This window comes from Gekko japonicus, unplaced genomic scaffold, assembly GCF_001447785.1.
Source record: "Gekko japonicus isolate JY-2015 unplaced genomic scaffold, Gekko_japonicus_V1.1 scaffold2608, whole genome shotgun sequence".
In the NCBI taxonomy this organism is placed as follows: Eukaryota; Metazoa; Chordata; class Lepidosauria; order Squamata; family Gekkonidae; genus Gekko; species Gekko japonicus.
In genome coordinates this window covers 10,396-33,210 of record NW_015165900.1, presented here as the reverse complement: position 1 = coordinate 33,210, position 22,815 = coordinate 10,396, and the positions used below count along the sequence as shown (strand labels likewise).

Here is a 22,815-nt window from a genome sequence, read left to right as displayed (position 1 = left end):
TGTGCAGAATGATTGTCTCCCCTATAATCATCAAAATATCTGTTATTTGTTCATCCAATCAAAGCCCCAGTCATTGTCCAGAAGGTAGTTGGAAATAATTTCAAAAGGAACAAAGGAGAGATGTTTGTGTATGATGAATCAGTGTCTCTTGACCAGCACTCAAACCATGCCTTTATAACATGAAACCATAAGAGTCATCCACACACTGTAGATGATGCTGTAGAATGACCTGGAAGAGTCTATGTGCACAGAACTGCTTTCCCATCAGGATGGTAAAGTCCGTATTGTTGTTGCTGCTGCTGCTGCCTCACATGGTGTGCAAAGTGCATAGTTTGAAGTGCAGCGGGAATAAGCCTCTTCAGATTCTACACCAGTGGTACAAGCCAGGTGAAATCCTTTTTGGTGAGATTGCAACTCATATTCGTTACATTTCCTATGAGGCTTCCTTCAAGAAACACCCATCTGAGGACTTTATTCACCTTTCAGTGTAAGTAATCACTCACACCCCAATGAATGAGAACTGATTTTATTTTGATGACACTTTAAATTTATATGATACAAATTGCTTCAGTCTGTTTCTTTGAAGGGTATAGAGGAAAGAATATGCTGAATGGGTACTATGACTTGTGTTCTTCAAAATCAAAGGCCTGGAAGTCAGTAAAGTCAGTGCCCCACATAGTAACTGTTTCAAGGCCTGATACATCATAAACCTTTTGGATGTGTTATAGTATGTGTGTACTGAGCCAGTAATGGGAACACAATCGGTCATGATCCACTGTGGTTAAGTTCAGTATTGGCAACGGGAAAGCAAGAAAGCAAGGGAAGGAGGGAAAACCCTTAAACAGGGAGGTTAATATAAAGAAAAAGCAAAAATCACTGAATGGCATGAGTTTCAGTACCAATTATACTAAATGTGACCTTGACGGGCACAGTTCATGCCAGGAAGTATTGTACTTGCTAAAAAATGAATGTAAAGCAATTGGAGTAAATATATGGGAGCCTGTGCATGATTTGGGGGAAAGCAAACAGGCACCTCACCACCACCTTTCACGTTAGTCAAGCTCTGACTCACCTGATAATTTTGTATTTATTAAAAGAAACTTGTGATTCTGTTTTTGTTTTTTTTATAAAGCACATAATAGATTGAATTCTTTGACACAGGCAGTGATGACAACTATGGGTATAGATGACTTAAAGAAGGTATTAGACCAACCAACTAAAGATCTGTTCATTATGTTCACTAAAATGAGCCTGCAGACACCCTGGCTTTGAATAACAGTTGCTAGAGGGGAACAGAGAGGATGGTTGTTCCCGACAGTGTTGGACTTGTGGGTTTTACATATGGGTTCATTTTATAACCAATATTGTATAAAAACCAAGCATTGTAGTGTTCTGCTTTTAAAAAGAGAGTGCTTATATTTGCAGCATGGTGACCAAGTTTTACCAGCACATTCTGGCCTTAGTGTTTGCTATTGAGGAGCTCAATCGTAATCCAAACATTTTGCCCAATGTCACTCTGGGCTTCCGCATCTATGATAGCTACATCGATAAAAGATGGACTTATCGGACCATTCTTGACCTGCTCTTCAAATCTGATGGCTTTTACCCAAACTTCTATTGTGGCATTGAGAAACTTGTGGTAGGCATCATTGGAGGACTTAGCTCTGAAACTTCTTCATGCCTGGCAGACATCTTAAGTCTTTACAAGATTCTACAGGTAGGGTCAATGCATGGGGAGTGCGAGATGGTTTTCCAGTCTCCAGTCTCATTTGAACTTTACTTATATTTCTGGTCCCAATTTGCTTGGTCAGAAAGAGGGAGAGTGGTAATAGAAAACCAGAAACAGAGGTGGAATATGTCTAGTAGTATTGAACTGTGATATGAATCTCTCAAGTTAATTGCAAGGAAAAGTTTCCGTTAATGTGTGTTCAATAAGGGGGGGCATAATGTTTCTCACTGGGTGAAGGGCATGTATAGATGGAGACATGATGGGGGGAAAGATTATGTGTGTTACAGAGTAGTGTTCTTATATGATTGGTCCAGGTTGAATGTTCACTGGAAGGAAAAGAAGGCTAAATGTAAAATCCAGAAGTCCAATTCATTTTTTTTTTGAACTGGTTCCAAGGCACTAAATTCTGGCTCAATCTCATTAGATCAGAGAAGCCTTGGGTAGTACTTGGTTAGTACTGGGACGGGAGACTACCAAGGAAGACCTGATCTGCTATGCAGAGATAGGCAATGGCAAAGCACCTCTGTTAGTCCCTTTACTACGTTCACACTGTCTTGATGCCGAACTTAGTGCGGACATCCAATCGGCATAGCCCGCTGCAGCCCAGAACTCCTGAGATCATCCGATCCACCGGCCTCAGCCTCCCTGGCAGCGGGGATTACATACATTCCATTCCATTATTTTCTGAAAGAGATAGGCAATGGCAAAGCACCTCTGTTAGTCCCTTTACTACGTTCACACTGTCTTGATGCCGAACTTAGTGTGGACATCCAATCGGCATAGCCCGCTGCAGCCCAGAACTCTTGAGATCACCGGCCTCAGCCTCCCTGGCAGCGGGGATTACATACATTCCATTCCATTATTTTCTGAATCTATCTAAAAGAACCTTTGACAATTAAAATGCTCTAATTACTTCTATTCTAAGTCTCTTCTGCTTGGGCTAAATACTAAAATCAAACTCTTAATAAAGCACAGTGACAGCTGGCATTATACATGTCAAGAGAAATGTCAGAAATCACATTCATCAATCACATCCATTGATCCCTTGTCCTACAGTCTGGACACAGCTGCAGAGTTTTGCAAGTGTTCAGCTCTAATGATTACTCTGTGCAAACAGGATGTGATATGTAGCAATGGGTGAATGAGCATCCCATGGTGAAATTTAAGTAGATTTGTAAAAAGGAAAAGAAGGAGTAAAAAGCTCCTGACATATTACTATTCCCTCTCTGTAACTTTTTTTCTTTTTCTAGATTTCATTTGGTTCATTTAAATCAACAGTGAATGACTTGATTCATTTCCCTTCATTTTACCGCATGGTCCCCAATGAAGCCCTTCAGTATGTGGGAATTGTCCAGTTGCTTGTCCATTTCAGATGGAAATGGGTTGGGTTCATCACTCCCGATGATGAAGGTGGAGAACATTTCTTGGAGATGTTAGAGCCAATGCTTTCTAAGAATGGAATCTGTGTGGCCTTCACAGAAAGGACTCTAACAAAGGTCCAGCTTGGTAGTTTAGATGATCTGCTGAAATTTAGTGACAGTAATGCTGCATCTTTTCTGGACAGCAAAGCAAATGTTATTGTTGTATATGGAGACACCGCAACCACTATGTGGCTGGCAAATACTCTCTGGGTGCCAGCACAAATGGTGTCCATAAGAGAGACAGAACCTACGGAGAGAACATCTAAAGGGATAGTGTGGGTTACAACTGCCCAGTTTGATTTTGCGATAACTCATTTTCAAAAGGAATTTGACATACAGATTTTCCATGGTGCTCTTTCTTTCACAATTCACTCAAATGCAATCCTAGGATTCGAAACATTTCTTCAGATTAAAAAATCCTACTGGACTAATGAGAACAGTTTTAATAAAGACTTCTGGGAAGAAATATTTGACTGTGAATATCCAGATTCTCTTAATCCAACCAATTCTGATAAAACATGTACTGGAGATGAGAAACTGGAGAGTGTTCCAGCAACATTCTTTGAAATGAGCATGACTGGACACAGCTACAGTATCTACAATGCTGTCTATGCTATAGCACATTCCTTGCATATGATGTATTCATACAGAGCCAAGCATGCACTTGTGAAGGATGGTGACAAACTGGCTTTTCTAACCCTTGAGCCCTGGCAGGTAATCTCTCCCCACTGCTGAAGACTGCTCCCCACTGCTGAAGATGGGTCTCATGTATTGCTTTATGGTCAAATCACCTATGGAAAATGGGCATTTACCTTTTACTAGGTATCTCTCTCCCCTCCTTGCCAAATATGAATACAAGAAAACTACAATAGTTCTAGCCTAATTCCTCCAAAGGATATCTTACTAGAAGTCCATTAAGCTGGACAACAAATTGAGGACTTCCTACTGTCTTCTTGTAACCAGTATTTAAATTGTATGTGCTACACTGCCATCTTTCTTCAAATGCAAAGTAGTTTCATTCATCAGTTGCTTCAATTCCTGAATCGAAGTCTGTCTAGATTTTTTTTTAAATCCCATGATGAATATTCCAATAAAATGTTATCCTGCTTTCTCATTCTACCTAGCTCCACCTATTTCTTCAGAGAATCTCATTCAACAACAGTGCTGGAGATGAAATTATGTTCAACAGATATGGAGAATTAGTAGCTGGATTTGACATCACCAATTTGGTCACTTTCCCAAATAACTCCTATATACGAGTCAAAGTTGGAAAGCTGGAGGCTCAGACTCCTCCCGGAAAAGAGCTCACTGTTCATGATGATAGAATCAAATGGCATGGCGACCTCAGTCAGGTGGGAAAGAGATGCATTGTCTCTGAAATGCTGATACATTGACTTTAGCTTTCAGGGAAACAGATCTTCATGCAGTGGTTTTTAAGGGCCCAAAAACTTCAGCAATGTGACATACAATAATGGTACCATTAGCTTGGCCAAGAATCTAAAGTTTAAATTTAAAGAATTTAACATTATGGACATTAGTTGATGCTCTTTATTTGAATATTTTTTCGTTCCTGCTAGATTTATCTGTACCTGTTGGTATAGTGGATCATGCCATCTTTTTGAGAGCTTGGTCACAGGAGTAGGTATCATTTAATGTGCGTTGAATTGGTTTAAACCATTCCTTATGGACTAGTCTCAAGAAATTGCTATCGGAGGGGGGGGGCTTGTTTTATGGGTTTCCATATTATTCAACCTCTATATAAAGTCCTTAAGAGAAATCCTGCGTAGCTTTGGAATTGGTTTACATCCATATGCTGACAACATCCAGCTCAATATCTCTATATCCAAATCTCCTGCAAGTGCAGTAGAGGTTTTGACTTACTGTCTGACTTTTGTGGTTAAATGACTAAGAGAAAACAAATTGCACCTGAATCCTGATAAGACAGAAGTACTGCTGGTTGGCAACACTGAGGCTTGAAGGATATTGTAGAACTTCCCAGCTTTGATGGGGTTCAGCTAACTTTTATTGTCTCAGTTGAGAGCCTATGGGTTATTCTGTACCCAGCTTACTTATGGACTAGGAAGTTAATGCTATGGAGGGGAGCTATCCTGGAAGAGATGGCCCTTTACCTTGACTCAGCCTATCTAGCAACCTGTATCTATACTATGGTAACATCAAGGTGAGGCTATTGCAAATGCACTTTTTATGGGTCTGCCCTTGAAGTCAGCTCTGTAGTATGATCATTGGGAGGTTTAAAGGGTGCCTTCTGTTTTTCAGGACATGAAGACTTTCCACTTCCCAAAAAGTAGAGTGATTAATGCTCAGCAGAGAAGTATTTGAATTGTCCCTGTTGCTGTTTAGTTTTTTATGTTTTTGCTCTCAGCTTTGCTGAGCATATGAAGGAGGTGTATATTCCAATGTAAGTGCACACACACATGAGCATCTTCTCAACTCTATATACTTCCTTTGTTGAAGGGTAGGTACCTCCCATATCTCTGTGCAATGACCTCTGCTATCCTGGTTACAGCAGGAAAATGAAGGAGGGAGAGAAATTCTGCTGTTATGATTGTGATCCATGTCCCAAAGGGAAGGTGTCAAACCAAGAAGGTAATAGATGCATTCTTAAGACATAGGAATTCAACTAAATATCTGGGTCAGAATGGAGTGGCGCCCAGAAGGCAATTTAATATCTGCAGATGGAGGGGGGCATTTGAGAAAGTGGTTAAAAGTGATTTTTCTTATTTATCCATTTCACTACTTATTTTCAGTGATTTAATTAATTCTTTGAGGAAAGGATTAATAGCTTAAAAGGAGATACCACAACAAAGTGCAATTTAGGCATAACACCAGTGTGGCGGAAATTAGTCATGAGTCTTACAGTATTGAAAATCAGAAGGGTTTGCTTTACCTTTAGTGGCCATGTACCAACATTTGCCTAGGTACCTCAGAGTTTTGGAGGGAAAATTATATAATAAAAAAGATAACTCTTTCGGATGTGGCCAATGATTTAAATTCTAGCCTAAGGAAAATGGTTTGGGGAGAGGAGATAAAGCATCTGATGATCCTATCATGCTCTACAAAGCAATATATGTCTTATGATTCCATTATCATTGGGGGAAGCAGAGTTTCCAAGGAAGAGACATTCACAGCAGATCATGCTATGGATCAATTTGCCCAAGCCCCATTAACTTCAAATGAGGCACTGGACTTAATTGGTCAAAGAAATCTGGCCAGCCAATTAGAAGAGGATGATTTACCTAGCTGCACCCTCTCACCTTCAGCTTTTTTCATTTTTTCTTTGCTGTGGTTGACCCGGCCATCCTCTCCATAGGCAGCATGGGATCAGCTGGTTAACCGTAGTTGGAGAGGGAGGTTTGCCAGATTGTCTAAGTGTGAAGCACTTGTTCTTTTCTGTCATTGTTGTCAGGGCATTCGCAGATAAACAGGCCTATTGCAAAACTGGTCAGACCACAGCTAGTTGTCAAGAATGGGGGGGGAGTTGCTTGGGATAGGTAGGGTTAAAGGGCAAGCACACCAAGACACTTGCATGATGGAAGGTGTATCCAGAGCAGGCCATCGCATGCCTTGAGGCTGAGCATTCTGTGAAGGAGTGTTCTGGTGCAGAGTTGCACTTTTTGAACCTGGTAGGAACCTAGTGGCACATACGGGGAGAGGGACAAAGCATGGCACCTCTCTGCACATACAGTTGTGCAAGTTTCTAAATAATTTACCTTCCTCTTTCAGGCATGGATTATTGTGTCTCTTGCCCAGAGGGTCACTATCCAAACAAGGTCCAAGATCAATGCATCCCCAAGATTCCAAGATTCCTTTCCTTTGCAGATCCTTTGAGCATTATTTTAGCCTTTATGGCTCTTTTCTTTTCTCTGATCACAGCTGTACTGCTTGCAATCTTCATCAAGTACAAGGACACACCTATAGTCAAAGCCAACAACCGGAGCCTCAGCTACATCCTTCTGGTCTCTCTCTTTCTCTGCTTCCTCTGCTCTTTGCTCTTCATTGGAAAGCCTAACCAGGAGACCTGCCTCCTCCGACAAACAGCTTTTGGCATCATCTTCTCTGTCGCTGTATCTTCTGTGCTGGCAAAAACCATTACAGTGGTGGTGGCTTTCATGGCCTCTAAGCCAGGAAACATTTTCCGGAAGTGGGTGGGGAAATGGTTGGCTCATTCTATTGTCATTTCCTGTTCCTTGGTTCAAATAGGCATTTGTGCTGTTTGGTTGGGTGCTTCTCCTCCATTCCCAGATTTGGATATGCACTCACTGACTGCAGAAATTATAATACAGTGTAATGAAGGGTCTGTTAGCCTCTTTTTTTGTGTTCTGGGCTATCTGGGCTTCCTTGCCATTGTCTGCTTCACCATGGCCTTCCTAGCCAGAAAGTTACCGAACAGTTTTAACGAAGCCAAGTTCATCACCTTCAGCATGTTGGTCTTTTGCAGTGTTTGGCTTTCATTCTTTCCAACGTACATGAGTACAAGAGGAAAAGACATGGTGATTGTGGAGATTTTCTCCATCTTGGCCTCCAGTGCTGGGTTATTGGGCTGCATCTTTTTGCCCAAATGTTATATCATTATACTGAGGCCTGAGATGAATATCAGAGAGTATTTAATGAGAAAAGAAATTCAGGTATTTAATAATTAAATATGAAATAGTCTCCAAGATCCATTGAAAAATGCAATATAAAGAAGCCCATGAAATTAATGATGAAAGAATGATTCTGTAATAGTCATTTAAAATGTTTATGCTGTGTTCGGTCCTGGCAAGCACTTTACCAGCTTTGTACCTTTGAATCTTTTATTTCTGTAAGTCTTAAAAGTGAAAATTCTGGCTGTGGCTAAACTAGAGAGATATTAATGTCGGGGACCTAATCCGTTATGCATACGTTTACAGTTTGCCCTGAACAATCATGTCCCTTAGCATTTTTGACAGGTATAGCCAGAGATATAGGGGAACAGTTAGTGAACTTGACCAAAAAAAGATCACAGAAGTTGTCTCTGTGCACAGAAATAGAGGTAGCATGGCCTATCAGTTAAACCTGACAACAAGGGAGTTTAGAGAACAAATATTTTTAAATAGACTTTGTTAAGATGAGAAGGTGCAAAATTGAACTAACAGTTTTTATATATCCTAAGAAATTATTTTAAGTCTAGATTATTTTATATGGTATTCAAAGTTCTAAAATACTTAGTTGACCCAAAATGTGTACCCTTATCAAGCAGGACAGTAAGCTATTGTTAGGAGATGATGTGAAATGCCTGTAAACATGGGAAGTATGAACTGACTAAAGGCGTCTTCTCAGAAGAGGTTCCATGCTTATGAACTCATATTTGGGGCGAAATACTTCTATGTTATACTTCTCCTTTAATTATCTATGTACGTTTCTGTTCTTTTAGTCAATGTTAATAAGGCAGTAGTTATGTTTTAATTAAAAAAAAACCTCCAATTGAAGAAGAGATTCTCTAGTAGTATTCATTTGTGTACTTTGCCTGTAATGAACCTAAAAAGAGTGAGAACTATGGAAAAAACCCAATACTGAGAAGTGTGACTCCCAAAATATTTTATACTGGAAGTGTGCCCACTGACTGAAGCAACAACCAGAGAGATTATCCTCTTTTGCAAACTGGAGCCAAAATAGACTTATAACAAAAATCATAACAAGCCTTGCTCCCCAGTGGGGATGGAAAGTGGCTCAAATTGTTTTCCTCTCTGCCATTTTATCTTCACAGCAACCCTGCAAGGTAGGTCATGCTGAGAATGTGTCAGTGGCCCACGGTTACCCAGCAACCTTCAATGGCAGAGAGGGGATTCCACTTGGATCTCTTTGACCCAAATCTAACACACTAAACCCTTTTTAACACAGGCTCTGATAGCTCACAAATGTTCTTAGCCCCCTTTTCTTTTGTAAAGGAGGAAATATTTTCCACTTTCCTTTTATGTGCTGCCTTTCTCCACAATAGAACCCCACAGTGGATCACATCATTCCCCTATCCTCCATTGTATCCCCTCTTTAACAATCCTCTGAGTTACATTTGAATGAAATGGTGTGATTAACCCAAGATCACACAACACCCCTCTGCAGTGTTCCCTCTAAGCTGAGTTAGTGTGAGCTAGCTCACAGTTTTTTAGCCTCCGGCTCACACATTTTTGTCTTAGCTCAGGAAGAACAGCTCCAGATCAAACTAATGTATACTGTAGCCAAAGTCTGAGGAGGAAATTGGGACTTTAATACGTGTGTTGGAGTGCCCTCTTTATATTCACCTTAGAAATAGGTTTTTAACATAGTACCTGTTAGATTGCACTAACAAAGACTCTGAGAATGATTTCAGCTAAGTGATTCAGCTTTAATGAAGTAGCGAACAAGCACTCAAACACATCCAAAACCAGAACGGTTTAACATTGGGAGCTAGGCTCCTTTTAAACATTCCTGGGCTAACATAGCCACACCTATTTACAATAATCAACCAATAACGTTGCTTAGATAAGGACCAATAGGAGTTCTTCCTGCTCAGGGACTGTGTGTTATTCTGATTGGTCGCTGGTGGAGGGTGACCAATCGTATGTTAGTTCGGAGGAGCCTTCGCCGGCTCGAAGCTTAACATTGAGTGTCAATAGGGCGATTCAAGTGAGGATTCCAATACATCACAGTACCTAGATAATTTTTCATCTTTGTCTCATCTATCCTGCTAAGGGTCCATTGTTCCTAACTGATTTGTGTAGGTTGTGTGGTAAGGTGCTCTGTGAAAGAAAAGAGCAGCTTTCACCCTGCTGAGATACTGTGTCCTGAGAAAGGGGACTCCAATCTCCTCTCAGGGGTTATTGACTTTATTTGAGAGTCAGCTTTATATATTGAGAGTTCCATACATCATGTTTACCTTATTAAATATCTTATTTTCTGATAAACAATCTTTTGCAGATCAAAAAAGCCAGTGTTCTCAAGACTTACAGTCCAACAAAATTAGATAGAAAGACAACTTTTGCCAGTCCAGGAAGGTGGGGGGAACACCAAGAACAACGAATAAATCCAAGTTTAAAAAAATAGAAAGGGAAAAAAGGGAGGGTAAGCGGGCTTTAAACACTGTCTCTCACTCCCCCCCACCTTCAAATCTCCTTCTGTGAAGGTACTTATTACAACCAGATAGGGAGGAGAGAACTTTAAGTTATAACTCACAGACTTGAGAAGATTGCAGGCAGATTCTATTTATTCTTATATAATTGAGTTGTTCTGTAAGGTTCCCTTGCTCGAAAGCCAGTCGAATCCAACTCTAGGGTTGCGGTGCTCATCTCCATTTCAAAGCCGAAGAGCCAGCGCTGTCCGAAGATGTTTCCGTGGTCATGTGGCCAGCATGACTAAACACCAAGGTGCTCGGAACGCTGTCACCTTCCCACCAAAGTGGTACGTATTTATCTACTTCCAATTTCTTGCTTTCGAACTGCTAGGTTTGCCAGAGCTTGAAGATGGGAGCTCTCTCCATCATGTGGCACTCGGGTCTTGAACTGCTGAACTACTGAACTTCCACTGCCTGCAGTTCAGTGTCTTAACCACTTGAGCCACCGCAGCTCCGAGTTCTTCTGTAGCACACAGCTAAAAGCCAGGATGGCTCTCTGTACCCCCTGGGTGAACAAGGTTCAAATCTCTTACTCTCAGACTAACTGAGAGAAGTGACCCAGAAATGCACCTCACTGACTTCAGAGTCCCCCTCCAGGAGCCTCCTTGAGTCTAGGATCCTCTAGACCCCCCAAAAGGTGGGCCATTTTGGTATGTCTCTGGAGCTTCTCCGAGACACAGCCAACAGCGGTGCTGCATAAACAGCCTTGAACCTACTGAGGTACCCTGTCCTGAGAAAGGGGAAACAAATCTCCTCTCAATGGTTATTGACTTTATTTGAGAGCCAGTGTTACTTTAAATATTGAAAGTTATCCACACATCATGTTTACCTTATTAAATACTTCATTTTCTGTTAAATAAACCTTTGTTGTTCATCTCCATCTGTTTGTTGTCCATCAAGTCAGAAATATAGGAAGCAGGAGTCTCTATTTGCCTCCCACATAAGTACAGCCCTAGTCTAGTAGGTTTCCAAATAAGAAGCTGTTAGGGAGCACATAGCTGACACACTACCAGTCCTTTAATTTAAAGTTTGTGTCTGTCACCTAATGCTGCCATGGTCTGGAATGTGTGGGGTGCCCAGCTCCCTTTCCTCCTCTTTACCCTCCCTTCCCCTGCGTCTCATCTGTTGTGTTATCTGTTTGGTGTCCTTGAAGGCTCAGCTCTGCTGGGTCCGCTTTTCCCGCTGGGAAAGTAACTGCTGTATTTTGCAGACATTTTCAGGTGCTTGGCTACTGGGTTTATTGGATCAGGGGGTCTGGTTTGAAAGGGGTATAACTGTTAACAGGCTACTCTTTCTCCCGCCATTCCTGACACAAGAGTTCATGGTGTCTCAAGTACTAACTCTCAATAAACTGAAACTTCTGAAGGAACGTTGTTGAGTGTTATGACTGGGAAGCCTGACCGTATCCCCCTATTTTATTTCATGTTGGCCAGCTGGGGTGAGGAGAGGTGAGTGATGATTTTATTTTCATCAGTCCAGAAAGCAGGTGCTTCAGAGCTTCTCCCCCTCACCCCTTCTCCCCCATCCCATAGCCACCACAACAGAAATAAAGTATGCTAGAATTAGGAATGCTCTTAAGGCATTTGCAAACACATTCTACAGTCAAATTTACCTTTTTTCATGGCGACTATTAAGGTGAGCTGATCCCCATATTTCTATGGTTTGGTGGTAAATCTCTCAAGTGCCTTGTCATTCAATGTTCAATTCACAGTTAAGGTATAGCACACCTGAATGCCCTACCTTCAGGTGTGATGTCTGGGAAATTTAATTGGATTTCATACTCAGAATGACTAATTATGGCAGCAGTAAAATTGATTCTGTGTATCATATATTTCTTGATATTCCCAAATTTTCAGCTCTAAGAGATGAACTGATCTCCCCTTTTGTAAATCAGGACTTCCTCTCTCCAGAAGCAGTTATTTAGAGATGAAGACAAACAAACTACTATGCATGTGGCAAAATTTCTAGCAGCTGTTGTCAAATCACAACATTTGCAGTAGGAGCCTTCAAATTCTTCCTTGTTTTTTCTGTGAAATGAGGTTTATTGTGGGATGAGGGTTTGTTGTTTATGACTCCAGTTGCAAAAACAGTTAAGACAATAAATAAGTATGGCTGATTGAGATAGTATGCCTCTCTGGCCAGTGTATCCCAGATAAGTTTTTATTAAAGTATTTTATTTCACCACTAAGAATTTACCAACCATTTAAAATCTTCCAATAAGTTTGATTAGTGAGCCTGATGATTGGTCTGTTCTGTGGATCGATTTACTATATTATAGAACATTCCTGCCCTTATTTTTAACCTAACCCAAATCTGTTATTTGACCTCCTTGTCTCAAAGCAACTATATCTTAATCAAGGGCTGGGGCCATATTGCCTTGTAGAGAGAATAGGGTATAAGGTTTGTTTTCTTTATGTCCCTCTTAGGAATGTGGAATGTACTCTAAATAGGGGTTAGAGTGACTTATGCTTAAGAACAGAAGCGCTGAACCTCCCCCCCAAACACTAGGCTCAGACATTTTATCTGTTTTATCCAGTTCCCTATGCCAGCTTGTTTGTGATTCCTCAACACACAGATGAGCTTGCATCAAGAATGATCCCACACTCTTAATACAATTGTGTGCTTATCTCTCCCAGATTGATTTTGAAGAAGAAGTGGGGTTGTGTTGGGTTTTAGCAAATGAGACATCACTTGAGTAAATGGTTATAATAGTCTGATAAATGTTTGTATGAATGTCATACTGCAAAGTTCACAGACTGTCAATAATTAACATAAGGAATAAGAAAGCAGTTCCATAAAAGTGTAAATCAACTGCCACAGTTTTGTTCAAGGAGTCTTAGCATTGATACATGTCTGTCACTTCATTGGTGCACCTATGGAAGAATACAAATTTGTATTGTTTTCATTTTTTCTTCTTTATTAAGATTTCCTTATTATTTAGCTCAGGCTTCAGGACAATGATGTAACACTTTGGAGAAAAAATGCAAGCCAGTAATCCAGCACCAGAAGCTAAAATGGAGAAGATCTCCACAGCCACCATGGATTTTCCTTTGGTGCTTAAGTAAGTAGGGATAAAAGACAGCCAAACACTACAAAAGAGTAACAAGCTGAAAGTGATAAATTTGGCTTCATTGAAAGTGTCTGGTAACTTCCTGGCAAAAAAAGCCACAACGAAGCCGACTGTAGCCAGGAAGCCCATGTAGCCCAAGACACAGTAAAACATGGCTGTTGAGCCCTCGTTACATTCCAGTATGATTTTGTCATTCATTGAGAGCATGTCTCTATCTGGGAATGGAGGGGAAGTACTTAGCCAAAGAACACAAATGCCTACTTGAAGAAGGGAGCAGGAAAAGATAACAGAATAGGCCAGTCTTTTCCCTACCAATGGCCTCATCCTAGATCCTGGTCTGGTAGACATGAAGGCCAAAACTACAGTCAAGGTTTTGGCTAACACACTAGAAATGGCTATCGAGAATATGATGCCAAAAGTTGTTTGTCGGAGAAGGCAGGTCGCTTTTCCAGGCTGTCCAATGAACAGCAAAGAGGAGAGGAAGCAATGAACAAGGGAGATTAGAAGAATATAGGTAAGGTTTCGGTTGTTGGCTTTGACTATGGGACTGTCCTGGTGCTTCACAAATATCCCAAGCACCATAACTGAAACCAGAGAGAAGAAAATAGCAAAGGTCGCTAAGAGAGTGCCTAATGGTTCTTTGTAAGAAAGGAAGCTTATATATTTGGGAACACAGCCATTTTGGTGATGATTGGGATAATGATCAGGTGGACATTTGACACAGGTATCCATGTCTGGAGAAAGAAAAGAAAAGTGGTTGAAACATTTTAAGACTTTTTTTGTTAATCTCACTCTCTTAATCTTAGCGCCCCAACTGCAAGATGGGAAGACTTTCTTGACTATTAATGATCATGACATCTGATTAAAGTTTACTTTTTAATCAGAGTATTATTCCTCATTTCATTTGTTTCAAAAAGCTGAGGAAGTCAAGGGAATTTCTTGGCAACTCCTGCAATTCTCCTCATCAAAGTTAACCAGTTTTAACGGATGATCTCCGAAACCAACTGCCAGGATTGGAGAGGGAGAAATACATTAATGGGATGGATCACAGGAAATCTGGTCCTCTTATATACTGTCTCAGTTTACAGGCTGTGTTAATGATTATTTCTGTAAAAGTTGAAATACTTTGAATGCTTAAAAAGTAGCATTCACACACTAGAGCTAGATTTCCCCTTAGTCTCAATAAACCAAAATAATAGTGGCCTATCTACCTGCTTTCATGATCCTGAAGACTATCCCCATATAAAGCCAAGAAGGCAACAATGAAGGTTGGAACTTTTAACAGTCGGACTAAAGATTGCATGTCAGAATCACAGCATCCAAAGAGGTGCAACATTCTGGGGAAAAACAAAAGAAAAGCCAAATGCCTATCAGTACAACTTGGTATACTTGGTTTATTTGTGTAGAATTTTGTGAATCTTATCCCTCAAAAAGAAAAACAATATGTGACAATTTCCCCCATACACTCCAGATCACATAATGTTTGGATCATCCTACATTGTTCTTTTTTAAGATACCCCATTAGAGTACATATTTGACTTTGTGTCTCCTACCCTTCTTCTCAGAGATCATTCCTTCTGGACATGGAACACAATCATAGCAGCAAAATTTCTCCCCTTCTTTCTTTTTCCTGCTGTACCCAGGCCAACAGTTTTCATTGCAGACAGAAACAGGCACTCCCTATTCATAAGCAAAGAGGAAGATTTGCATCAAGTGTATAACCACTGAGAAGAAATGCTAATCTGGCAATGCTTGACGTGTTGATATGGAAAGATGGCCACACATATCTCTCCTAGTGTGGAGAAGATCTTGAGGAATTTCTTCCTCATTATTTTCAGAAAAGAAAGATAAAAAGGTCACAGATCCTATCATAAGGTATCCTGTCATTCATCTCTAAAATATTTATATGGATAAGGAATGTAAATCTAGGCATATATCTGAAACAAGTTTCCCCCTCAAAAAACATTGATGATATGAATGAATGATGCTTTGAGATCTTACCACAATTAAAACTGAAGTACTTTATGATTGTTTCAAAACAGTTACACCTCACTTATACCTTTGTATCTATTGAAGAAAACTTTTACTTGCAAATGCTTACACCCTAGAAAATTTTGTTGATCCTTATGGTGAAACAGGTATATATGGTCAGATCACATAGTAGAAAAGGAAGATAACCTTTATGGAAAGCAGGTCTTTTGAGATAGAACTTTGAGGTGGGTTTTTTTCACTCAGCCTTGCCTATTTATCCTCCAAATCCTCATCCCACATGGCTTTTCTATATGTGGGTCCCAATCCACATCAGAGTCTTTTTAGATGGTCCTTGGTGACCCTTCCTCTCTTTTTATATTTTTATTGTTTAATTCTATTACTCAATTATACAATAGTTGTATATAAGGGTGTATTAACAAAATAGTAGGGAAGTGGAAAGGCTTCAAAGGCAAACTGAAAATAAGAACGCAAAAGAAAAAAATATTTTGAAATATCTTCTAAATTTTAAAAGTTTTTTCCAGTTTGATCACCAATGCAAGCATATTTCCATCCGTCCTCAGTACCGAAGTGAAGATGAAGAGTTGTTGAGTATTGGATGGCAAAAGAAATAAATTCATTCCAAACCTGAAAACCATCCACTATCAATTTTCTGCGAATCAAATTCGATAGTATATTTTTCTTCAAAGTTCATACCATGGCAGTTGTACATTTCATTATGGATTCCTAGTGTTGAGATATTTGTAGCAACGCAATGCTATTAAGATGAATTTCACTGGTCATTCATGTGACACACCTTTCATGCACTTTTCATCCTATGGCTCACCTGGTTAAAGGTTCTATGCCACACAATTTGATCATCATGAATGGTCAGCTTTTCATCTTGTGGAGCCTGAAGATCCAGCTTTCCCACTTTCACTCTCATGAAAGATCCATTTGGGAATGTTACCCAGTTGGTAATGTCAAAACCAACTCTCAGTTCTCCATTTTCGTCAAAACTCACAGTGTCTCCAGCACTGTTGTTGAACATAATACTTCTTAGAAAACGATGCAGCTGGTGGAGACAGAAATAGAAAGAAAAGAACCCTAACATGCTGAAGCCATTGCTACTATCTTTGAAAAGATTGGAAATTAGTAATAGATGACTGTGGCCGATACATCTTAAACAAACATTGTGTAAACTTTAAAAACTGCAGTTCCAGTGGATTCCTTGTGGAGGAGTTAAGGTCATTTCCCACCATTCTTGTTGGTATGAAAAATTAGATCAGTCCAGTTCATTTATCAACAAAATGATCACTGATAAATAATGGTCTACAGAATCAGCTGTTCTGGATAAGGTTACTTAGCCGTCCCCTGGATTGGTGAGGGTCACAGCTTGAGTAAATTGACAGACTAACAGACCTAATTAAGTACATTGAGACAGTGATGGAATTTAATGTGGGAGGAGTCTGATATCATTGCTTCCCCAGAAACCTTTCCACACAATCGTCCACTTCTCCATTCATGTATGACAAATGACCTAAGGGCTACTAGCATTTTAATCTTTCTCAGGAGGGTGTCTAGATTGCAGCGTCCTTTGCAGCAGTTTTGGAAGTTTATGTTTGGCGGTCTCCCTTTTAGGCATCAAAGGCTCTAAGTCTAAAATCTATTTTATAGGTCCTTTAACCAGTGTATAGAGGTACACTAGATGTAATCTTCCTTTAGAGTCTTCATTTGGTCATGGTTATCCACGCATTGATTACATTCAGGTTCAACAAATGTGATGCACTCTCGAATCCAACAGCCTCTGGAGATTGTACAATAGCTTCAACTGATCCAGAAAAGCAGCTCAAGTACACTAGCAGGAGAGAGGAGTGGGGAACATTTTTATGCCACTTTTAAGGGATCTGCACTGGCTACCAGTTTCTTCCATGTATCATTCATACTGATAGTTATTAGTTATTACACTATTTTATGATTCAGTTGTTGGCCATTTTATGGTCCCCATGCTGGATGGACAGGCAGCATGAGAATGGTTTAAATAAAAAGGGAAATTAATAAAGCAAAATGAAGACACATTTATTTTCTCAACACCTTGGAGAGCAGCTTGCATTGATTTATTCTATTTTCATATCTGCATATGTGTGTGCATGTGCATCCCGGTGTGAGTGTGTGTGCACCTGGAAGTCATGGTGACCTCTGGTGACCAGTGTTCCCTCTAAGCCGACTTAGTGTGAGCTAGCTCACCGTTTTTTAGCCTCCGGCTCACACATTTTTGTCTTAGCTCAGGAAGGAGGGCTCCAGAGCAAACTCATTGATGCAGCAGCCAAATCGCTTGCTCACAACTTTAATGCCAGGAGCTCACAAAGTAGAATTTTTGCTCACAAGACTCCACAGCTTAGAGGGAGCCTTGCTGGTGACTGGCCCCTATTAGGGTCCTGGAAGGTATTCTGAGAGGTAGCTGAATAAAACCTGCCCTCGCCTCCCGACCACTGGTATTCCAAGGAGGTCTCCCCTCCAAGTACTTGCCAGAGTCGACCCTGCTTAGTTTCCAAGATCTGATAAGATCAAGCTTGCCTGGGCAATCCAGGTTATGGCCTTTCACTGATTTCTTGTTCTTATGCAGGTACTTATTTATTTTGCTGCAAAGTTTTAGAAGGTTTCATTATACTAAATGTTGAGGGTTTTGGAACTCTATGTTACTACCAAATCTTAACAGAATATCCACCTATTGTTGCTGAGTCTGAATCCTTTCTGTGGTTGACTGGTTTCAACAGCTATTTTTTTTAACAATCTTTTTACTGGTTTTCAGAACAAACAAACTAACAAAAAATACCATCGCTTCTTACAACAAAGAGTTTTAGCGAACAGAAGTAACCTAATGATGTGTTCTCCTATCATATCTATCTCTCTAACCATAATTCAATTTATCTTTTTCCTAATTCATGTACCAGATCGTCTACCAACCCCTGGTTTCAACAGCTTGTTGATATATAGATATTTTCTTGCTCATTATTTTTATTATTCAAATAAGATATGAATTACACTTATTTCTGGAAGCACATCAAACATCTAGAGATGGAGACATGTGGTACAGATATTCAAAATAAATTAGTGGATGAATGAATGAAGGCCAACTGGAATGAGAGTATTTTATTTATTTATTTATTTATTTAATTATTTTTCGTATTTATACCCCGCCCTCCCCAGTGGGCTCAGGGCGGCTTACAGAGGCAAGAGTAGCACAGTGTCTTTGAGAAGCAAGTACCTGCCATGACTGCACATTCTGAAATCCTAGAGTCCTTTCTTCTTCCATTCTTCTGCGTCCAGTTCTGAATATATAGATAGAATGCAAAACATGTGCTGCTGCATAGACAGCATTGTAGACATTGTAGCTGTGACCAGTCATGCTCATTTCAAACAAAGTCTTTGGAATGGAGTCCAACTTCTCATCTCCAGTACACATTTCCTTGTTGTCCCCATGAACATCGAGATTTCCCAAGGAACAACTGAATGCCTGCTCCCAGAAGTTCTGGATAAAACCATCTCCTTTTGCCCAGGAAGGACTTAGGGACTGAAGGAATGTTTGGAATCCTGGTGGTTGATTGGAGTGAACAGCAAAAGATATAGCACCATGGAAGGCCTCTATATCCCAGACTCTTTGGAAGGAGAGTGATTCAAAGTCCCAATGGCATGTAATAAGCCACACTTTATGCACTGGTGGAAATGAAATGAAAGGGCCTAAGAACAACAACATTCTCAGACTTAACACGGAAGAGTTCTCTCCATATAGAAAACATACATTGGCTTTAGTTTGGAAATAAACAGTAAAATACTCTCTCTGCTTTGCAAACACCTCCACCCCATCTTGTAAGTAAGTCTGTTTTGGCAGTCTTACAGTGAAGTTAACACAGATGCCATTCTCAGAAAGCACTGGCATCAGGATCTTCAAGAACGTGTCCCCATTATCATCATCTGCAGCAATCAACACAATCCATGTCCATTTGAAGTGATGCAATAGCCGGATGACTGTCATGTATTGTGTAGCTTCGTTGGGAACCATCTGATAAATGGAATCGAGCAACAATGTGTTACCCTCAATGAGAGAAAAGGATCCATAAGTGAGCTGCAAAAATGATACATTTTTAAACAGATGGAATATATGATATCATTCAATCGTAAGCCAGATACATGATATCATTCAATCTTAAACCAGATAAATGAAATTCCCATTTCCCTGGATGAATGGCCTACCTGCGGCATCTTGTAAATCCTGAGTAGGGTGGCGATATTGGCAGATGTTTCTGACTCCAGTCCTCCAATGACTGCAATTGGATTGTTCTGTGCATCACACTTGAAATTGGGGACAAATCTGTGCTGTGAAGAAAGCAAACTCAGGCTAGCTTTAAAGGTCATCCTCCCCAAATAGTAGCTGTTGAGGATGTGGAAACCCAAAGTGATGTTTGGTAAGATGTTAGGATTCTCATTGAGCTCTTTTACAGCAAAGGCCAAGGCCAAGTTATGCTGGTAGTTCTTTGGCACTGATCTGTAATGAGAGTTATGAAGTGGTTTGATAGCCAAAAAACAAAAGTATACTCTTCATTCATTCTTCCTAGTTATATTTCACCCTCCCTTCCTATAAGTACTGTCTCTCTCAGAGTGCATCCAGTGTGAACTGATGGCATGTTAGGGAGAAGGTTGACATTTTAGGGTGGATGGTTAGGACAGATCTGTGTGTGAGACAGATGTGATTGAGAAGGAAACTGATCTACCATGTCTAAAAGGATCTCAGAGAAAGAGAGTGGAAACCCAATATTTAAAGGGTCAGGGACATCACAAAAATAATAGGGACATGATGGGTGGCAAATCTGGGACTGCCTAATCTATTTGGGTCCTGAACATAGAGGGAAAGGGGAGTCCTGAGTGGGAACGTTAGAGGAAAGGGGGTCACATGTGGCTTGATCCTTCAGCCTTACCATAGGCCAGGCAATTCGCTGCCCAACCAATAAGAACATAAAAGTAGCCAAGTTGCATCAGTCCAATGACCCATCCAGTCCAACACTCTGTCACACAGTGGCCAAAACCCAGCTGTCATCAGGAAGTCCATCAGTGGGGCAAGGACTCCAGAAGTCCTCCCACGGTGGCCCCCTAGGCTCCAAGAAGACAGAGTATCACTGCCCCAGACATAGTGGTCCATCTGTACCTTGTGGCTAATAGATCTCTCTCCTGGTAAATCTCCTGGTCAGTCACACCAGTTCGGACCCCATCAACATGTATTTATAATTGGGATTTTGGGCTCCAATGTGCATACCTTGGCACTTGGTCATGTTGAACCTCATTTGCTACACTGATGCCATTTTATCCGGCCACGACAGATCCCTCTGGAATGTCTCACAGTCCTTCCTGTTTCTCACCACTCTGAACAAATTAGTGTCATCTGCAAACTTAGCCACTTCACTGCTTACTCCCAACTCCAAATCATTAATGAACAAGTTAAAAAGCAACAGACCCAGTACCAAATCCTGTGGTACCCCACTGCTTACCACCCTTCACCATGAAAACTGCCCATTTATCCTCACTCTCTGTTTCCTGTTAATTGACCACTTTTTAAACCACAAGAGGACTTGTTCTCTCATCCCATGGCTGCTGAGCTAACTTTGATGAGGAACTTTATCAGAAGCTTTCTGGAATTCTAGGTAAACAACATCTGTTTGGTCACCCTTGTCCACATGCTTGTTCACCCCCTCAAAGAACTCTAACAGGTAAGTGAGACAAGATCTTTCTTTACAGAAACCATGCTGATTCTTCCTCAGCAGCTTTTGTTCATCAATGTGCTTAGTAATTCTATCTTTAATTATGGATTCCACCAACTTACCCATTATCAGTGTTAAACTAACCATCCTATAATTTCCTGGCTCTCCTCAATGAAATCCATTAAATTGGATCATCTGAGGGCAGAAGATCTGTCCAAGATTTTCTGTTTAAAATTACGCTCAGCTTTTACATCCATTCATTTTCATACACTGCTATGGTTGAAGGTTGCTACTCCCAAACTCCAGCTGCTCAGAGCCTCTGCATATGCCTCTCCACTTTACTCAACTCCAAGGAAGAAATTCTTAAATACTATCCTGGTCAACTTAGGCCTTAGTGCTGTGATGGGAAAAGTTCTATTTTTACTTGCAGATGCGGTTTCATACAAGGTTGCTCTTTTTGCCCTGGCACCCATGAAAATTCAAGCTAAGCTAGTGTCAGTAGAGGCCAGTTAAGATTTTAATTAGTATTCAATGGACATTTATGGGAGTTTTTTCTTTTCTTATGAAATAAGTTTTAAAATGTTAATTTTATAGTCCCTTAATCTAGTTTTATGGTACAGTAATTTATTGTATATTGTTTTCTATCACTAGTTTTTATCTCCAATATAATTTATTCAATTTTCAAAATTCCAATAACAAGTAATAGCAATCATTTACAGGATAAGTATATATAAACTTAAGATTGGTAGCCATATAATTGTAAATTCACTATATTCGCCAGTAGATTTTGTTGGATTCATTATGTCAGATATTTTTTCCATTATGTATAAGTTCCATAACTTTTTGTACCATACGTTTAGGGATGGTTTAATTTCTGACTTCCATTTCAAAGCTATGGTTGTTTTGGCTGTGAATAATAATAAAACAATTCTTTTTCTTTGTATAGTGGACAGAGCAGTTTCATTTCTAAGGTTCAAGAGTATAAATTTTCTATCACTTGTAATGGCCATTGGCCCTCTGCAATAAAACTGATCTGGACTGAACTGAAAATAGCATTCATGGCTCCAATGGCTGGTGATGGCCTTTGTATTTCTTTTAAAAAATTGTCAGTATCTAACCAACTGTGGACAGAATGCAACATAGACTTTGAGCTGTTCAGTGGACAAACAGAAATGGAATTCCAAGGCCACAAACTCAGGTCCATAATTTGCGCATTTCACACCTATCAGGGTATTGTGGGGAAATGTATTACAATCCATCTTTGTTCAGATCCATCTTCAAAGTCAGCCTGTTGTTTGGAGTCTTGAACACCATCCTACTAAGCCTACATACAGGCTATGGACTAATAAGCTCATTCTTCTCTTCACTGTGCCTCTCTCTGCCCCTTTTGTGGTCTTCTATGTATCAAATCATTGATTATGTGTCCATAAGGAGCCAATCTCCCCTTCCTCTATAAAAAGCTGCACACATTGAAGACATAGCTACAGAAATAGGCAGCAAATGGAAAACAAAGGAATGTCTCACATAGATTCAGAAGCAAACCGCTGTGCCGGCTGCTCATGGAAAGAGGGTATATCATAGATGTAGACGACCTGAGAAACGATCCCACCAACAAGCAGGTCACCAGGCTGATAAAATTCATGAGGGATAGGAAGATGATCAGTTGCTCTGGTGCATTGAATGGAATGTTTCTTGCATATAACAGGGCACAACAATAAAACCAGAATCAGTACCAGCACCATCCTCGT

At 40.3% G+C, this 22,815-nt stretch overlaps 2 protein-coding genes across 2 annotated transcripts; one reads left to right on the top strand and one right to left on the bottom strand.

Moving 5' to 3' along the window:
• The first annotated feature begins 1,426 nt into the window (after positions 1-1,426).
• On the top strand, positions 1,427-12,975 carry LOC107110559 (vomeronasal type-2 receptor 26-like). Its single transcript, XM_015411358.1, has 6 exons — positions 1,427-1,717; positions 2,980-3,864; positions 4,275-4,502; positions 5,631-5,757; positions 6,895-7,796; positions 12,913-12,975. The coding sequence occupies exons 1-6, from the start codon at positions 1,427-1,429 to the stop codon at positions 12,973-12,975; spliced, it is 2,496 nt and encodes an 831-aa protein (XP_015266844.1).
• Positions 12,976-13,178: 203 nt separating this feature from the next.
• Positions 13,179-22,381, bottom strand: LOC107110558 (vomeronasal type-2 receptor 26-like). Its single transcript, XM_015411357.1, has 6 exons — positions 22,320-22,381; positions 19,569-19,860; positions 18,583-19,440; positions 16,162-16,389; positions 14,900-15,026; positions 13,179-14,080 (listed from the first exon to the last, which is right to left on the bottom strand). Exons 1-6 carry the CDS (start codon positions 22,379-22,381, stop codon positions 13,179-13,181), a joined length of 2,469 nt encoding a protein of 822 aa, XP_015266843.1.
• Positions 22,382-22,815: the final 434 nt, after the last annotated feature.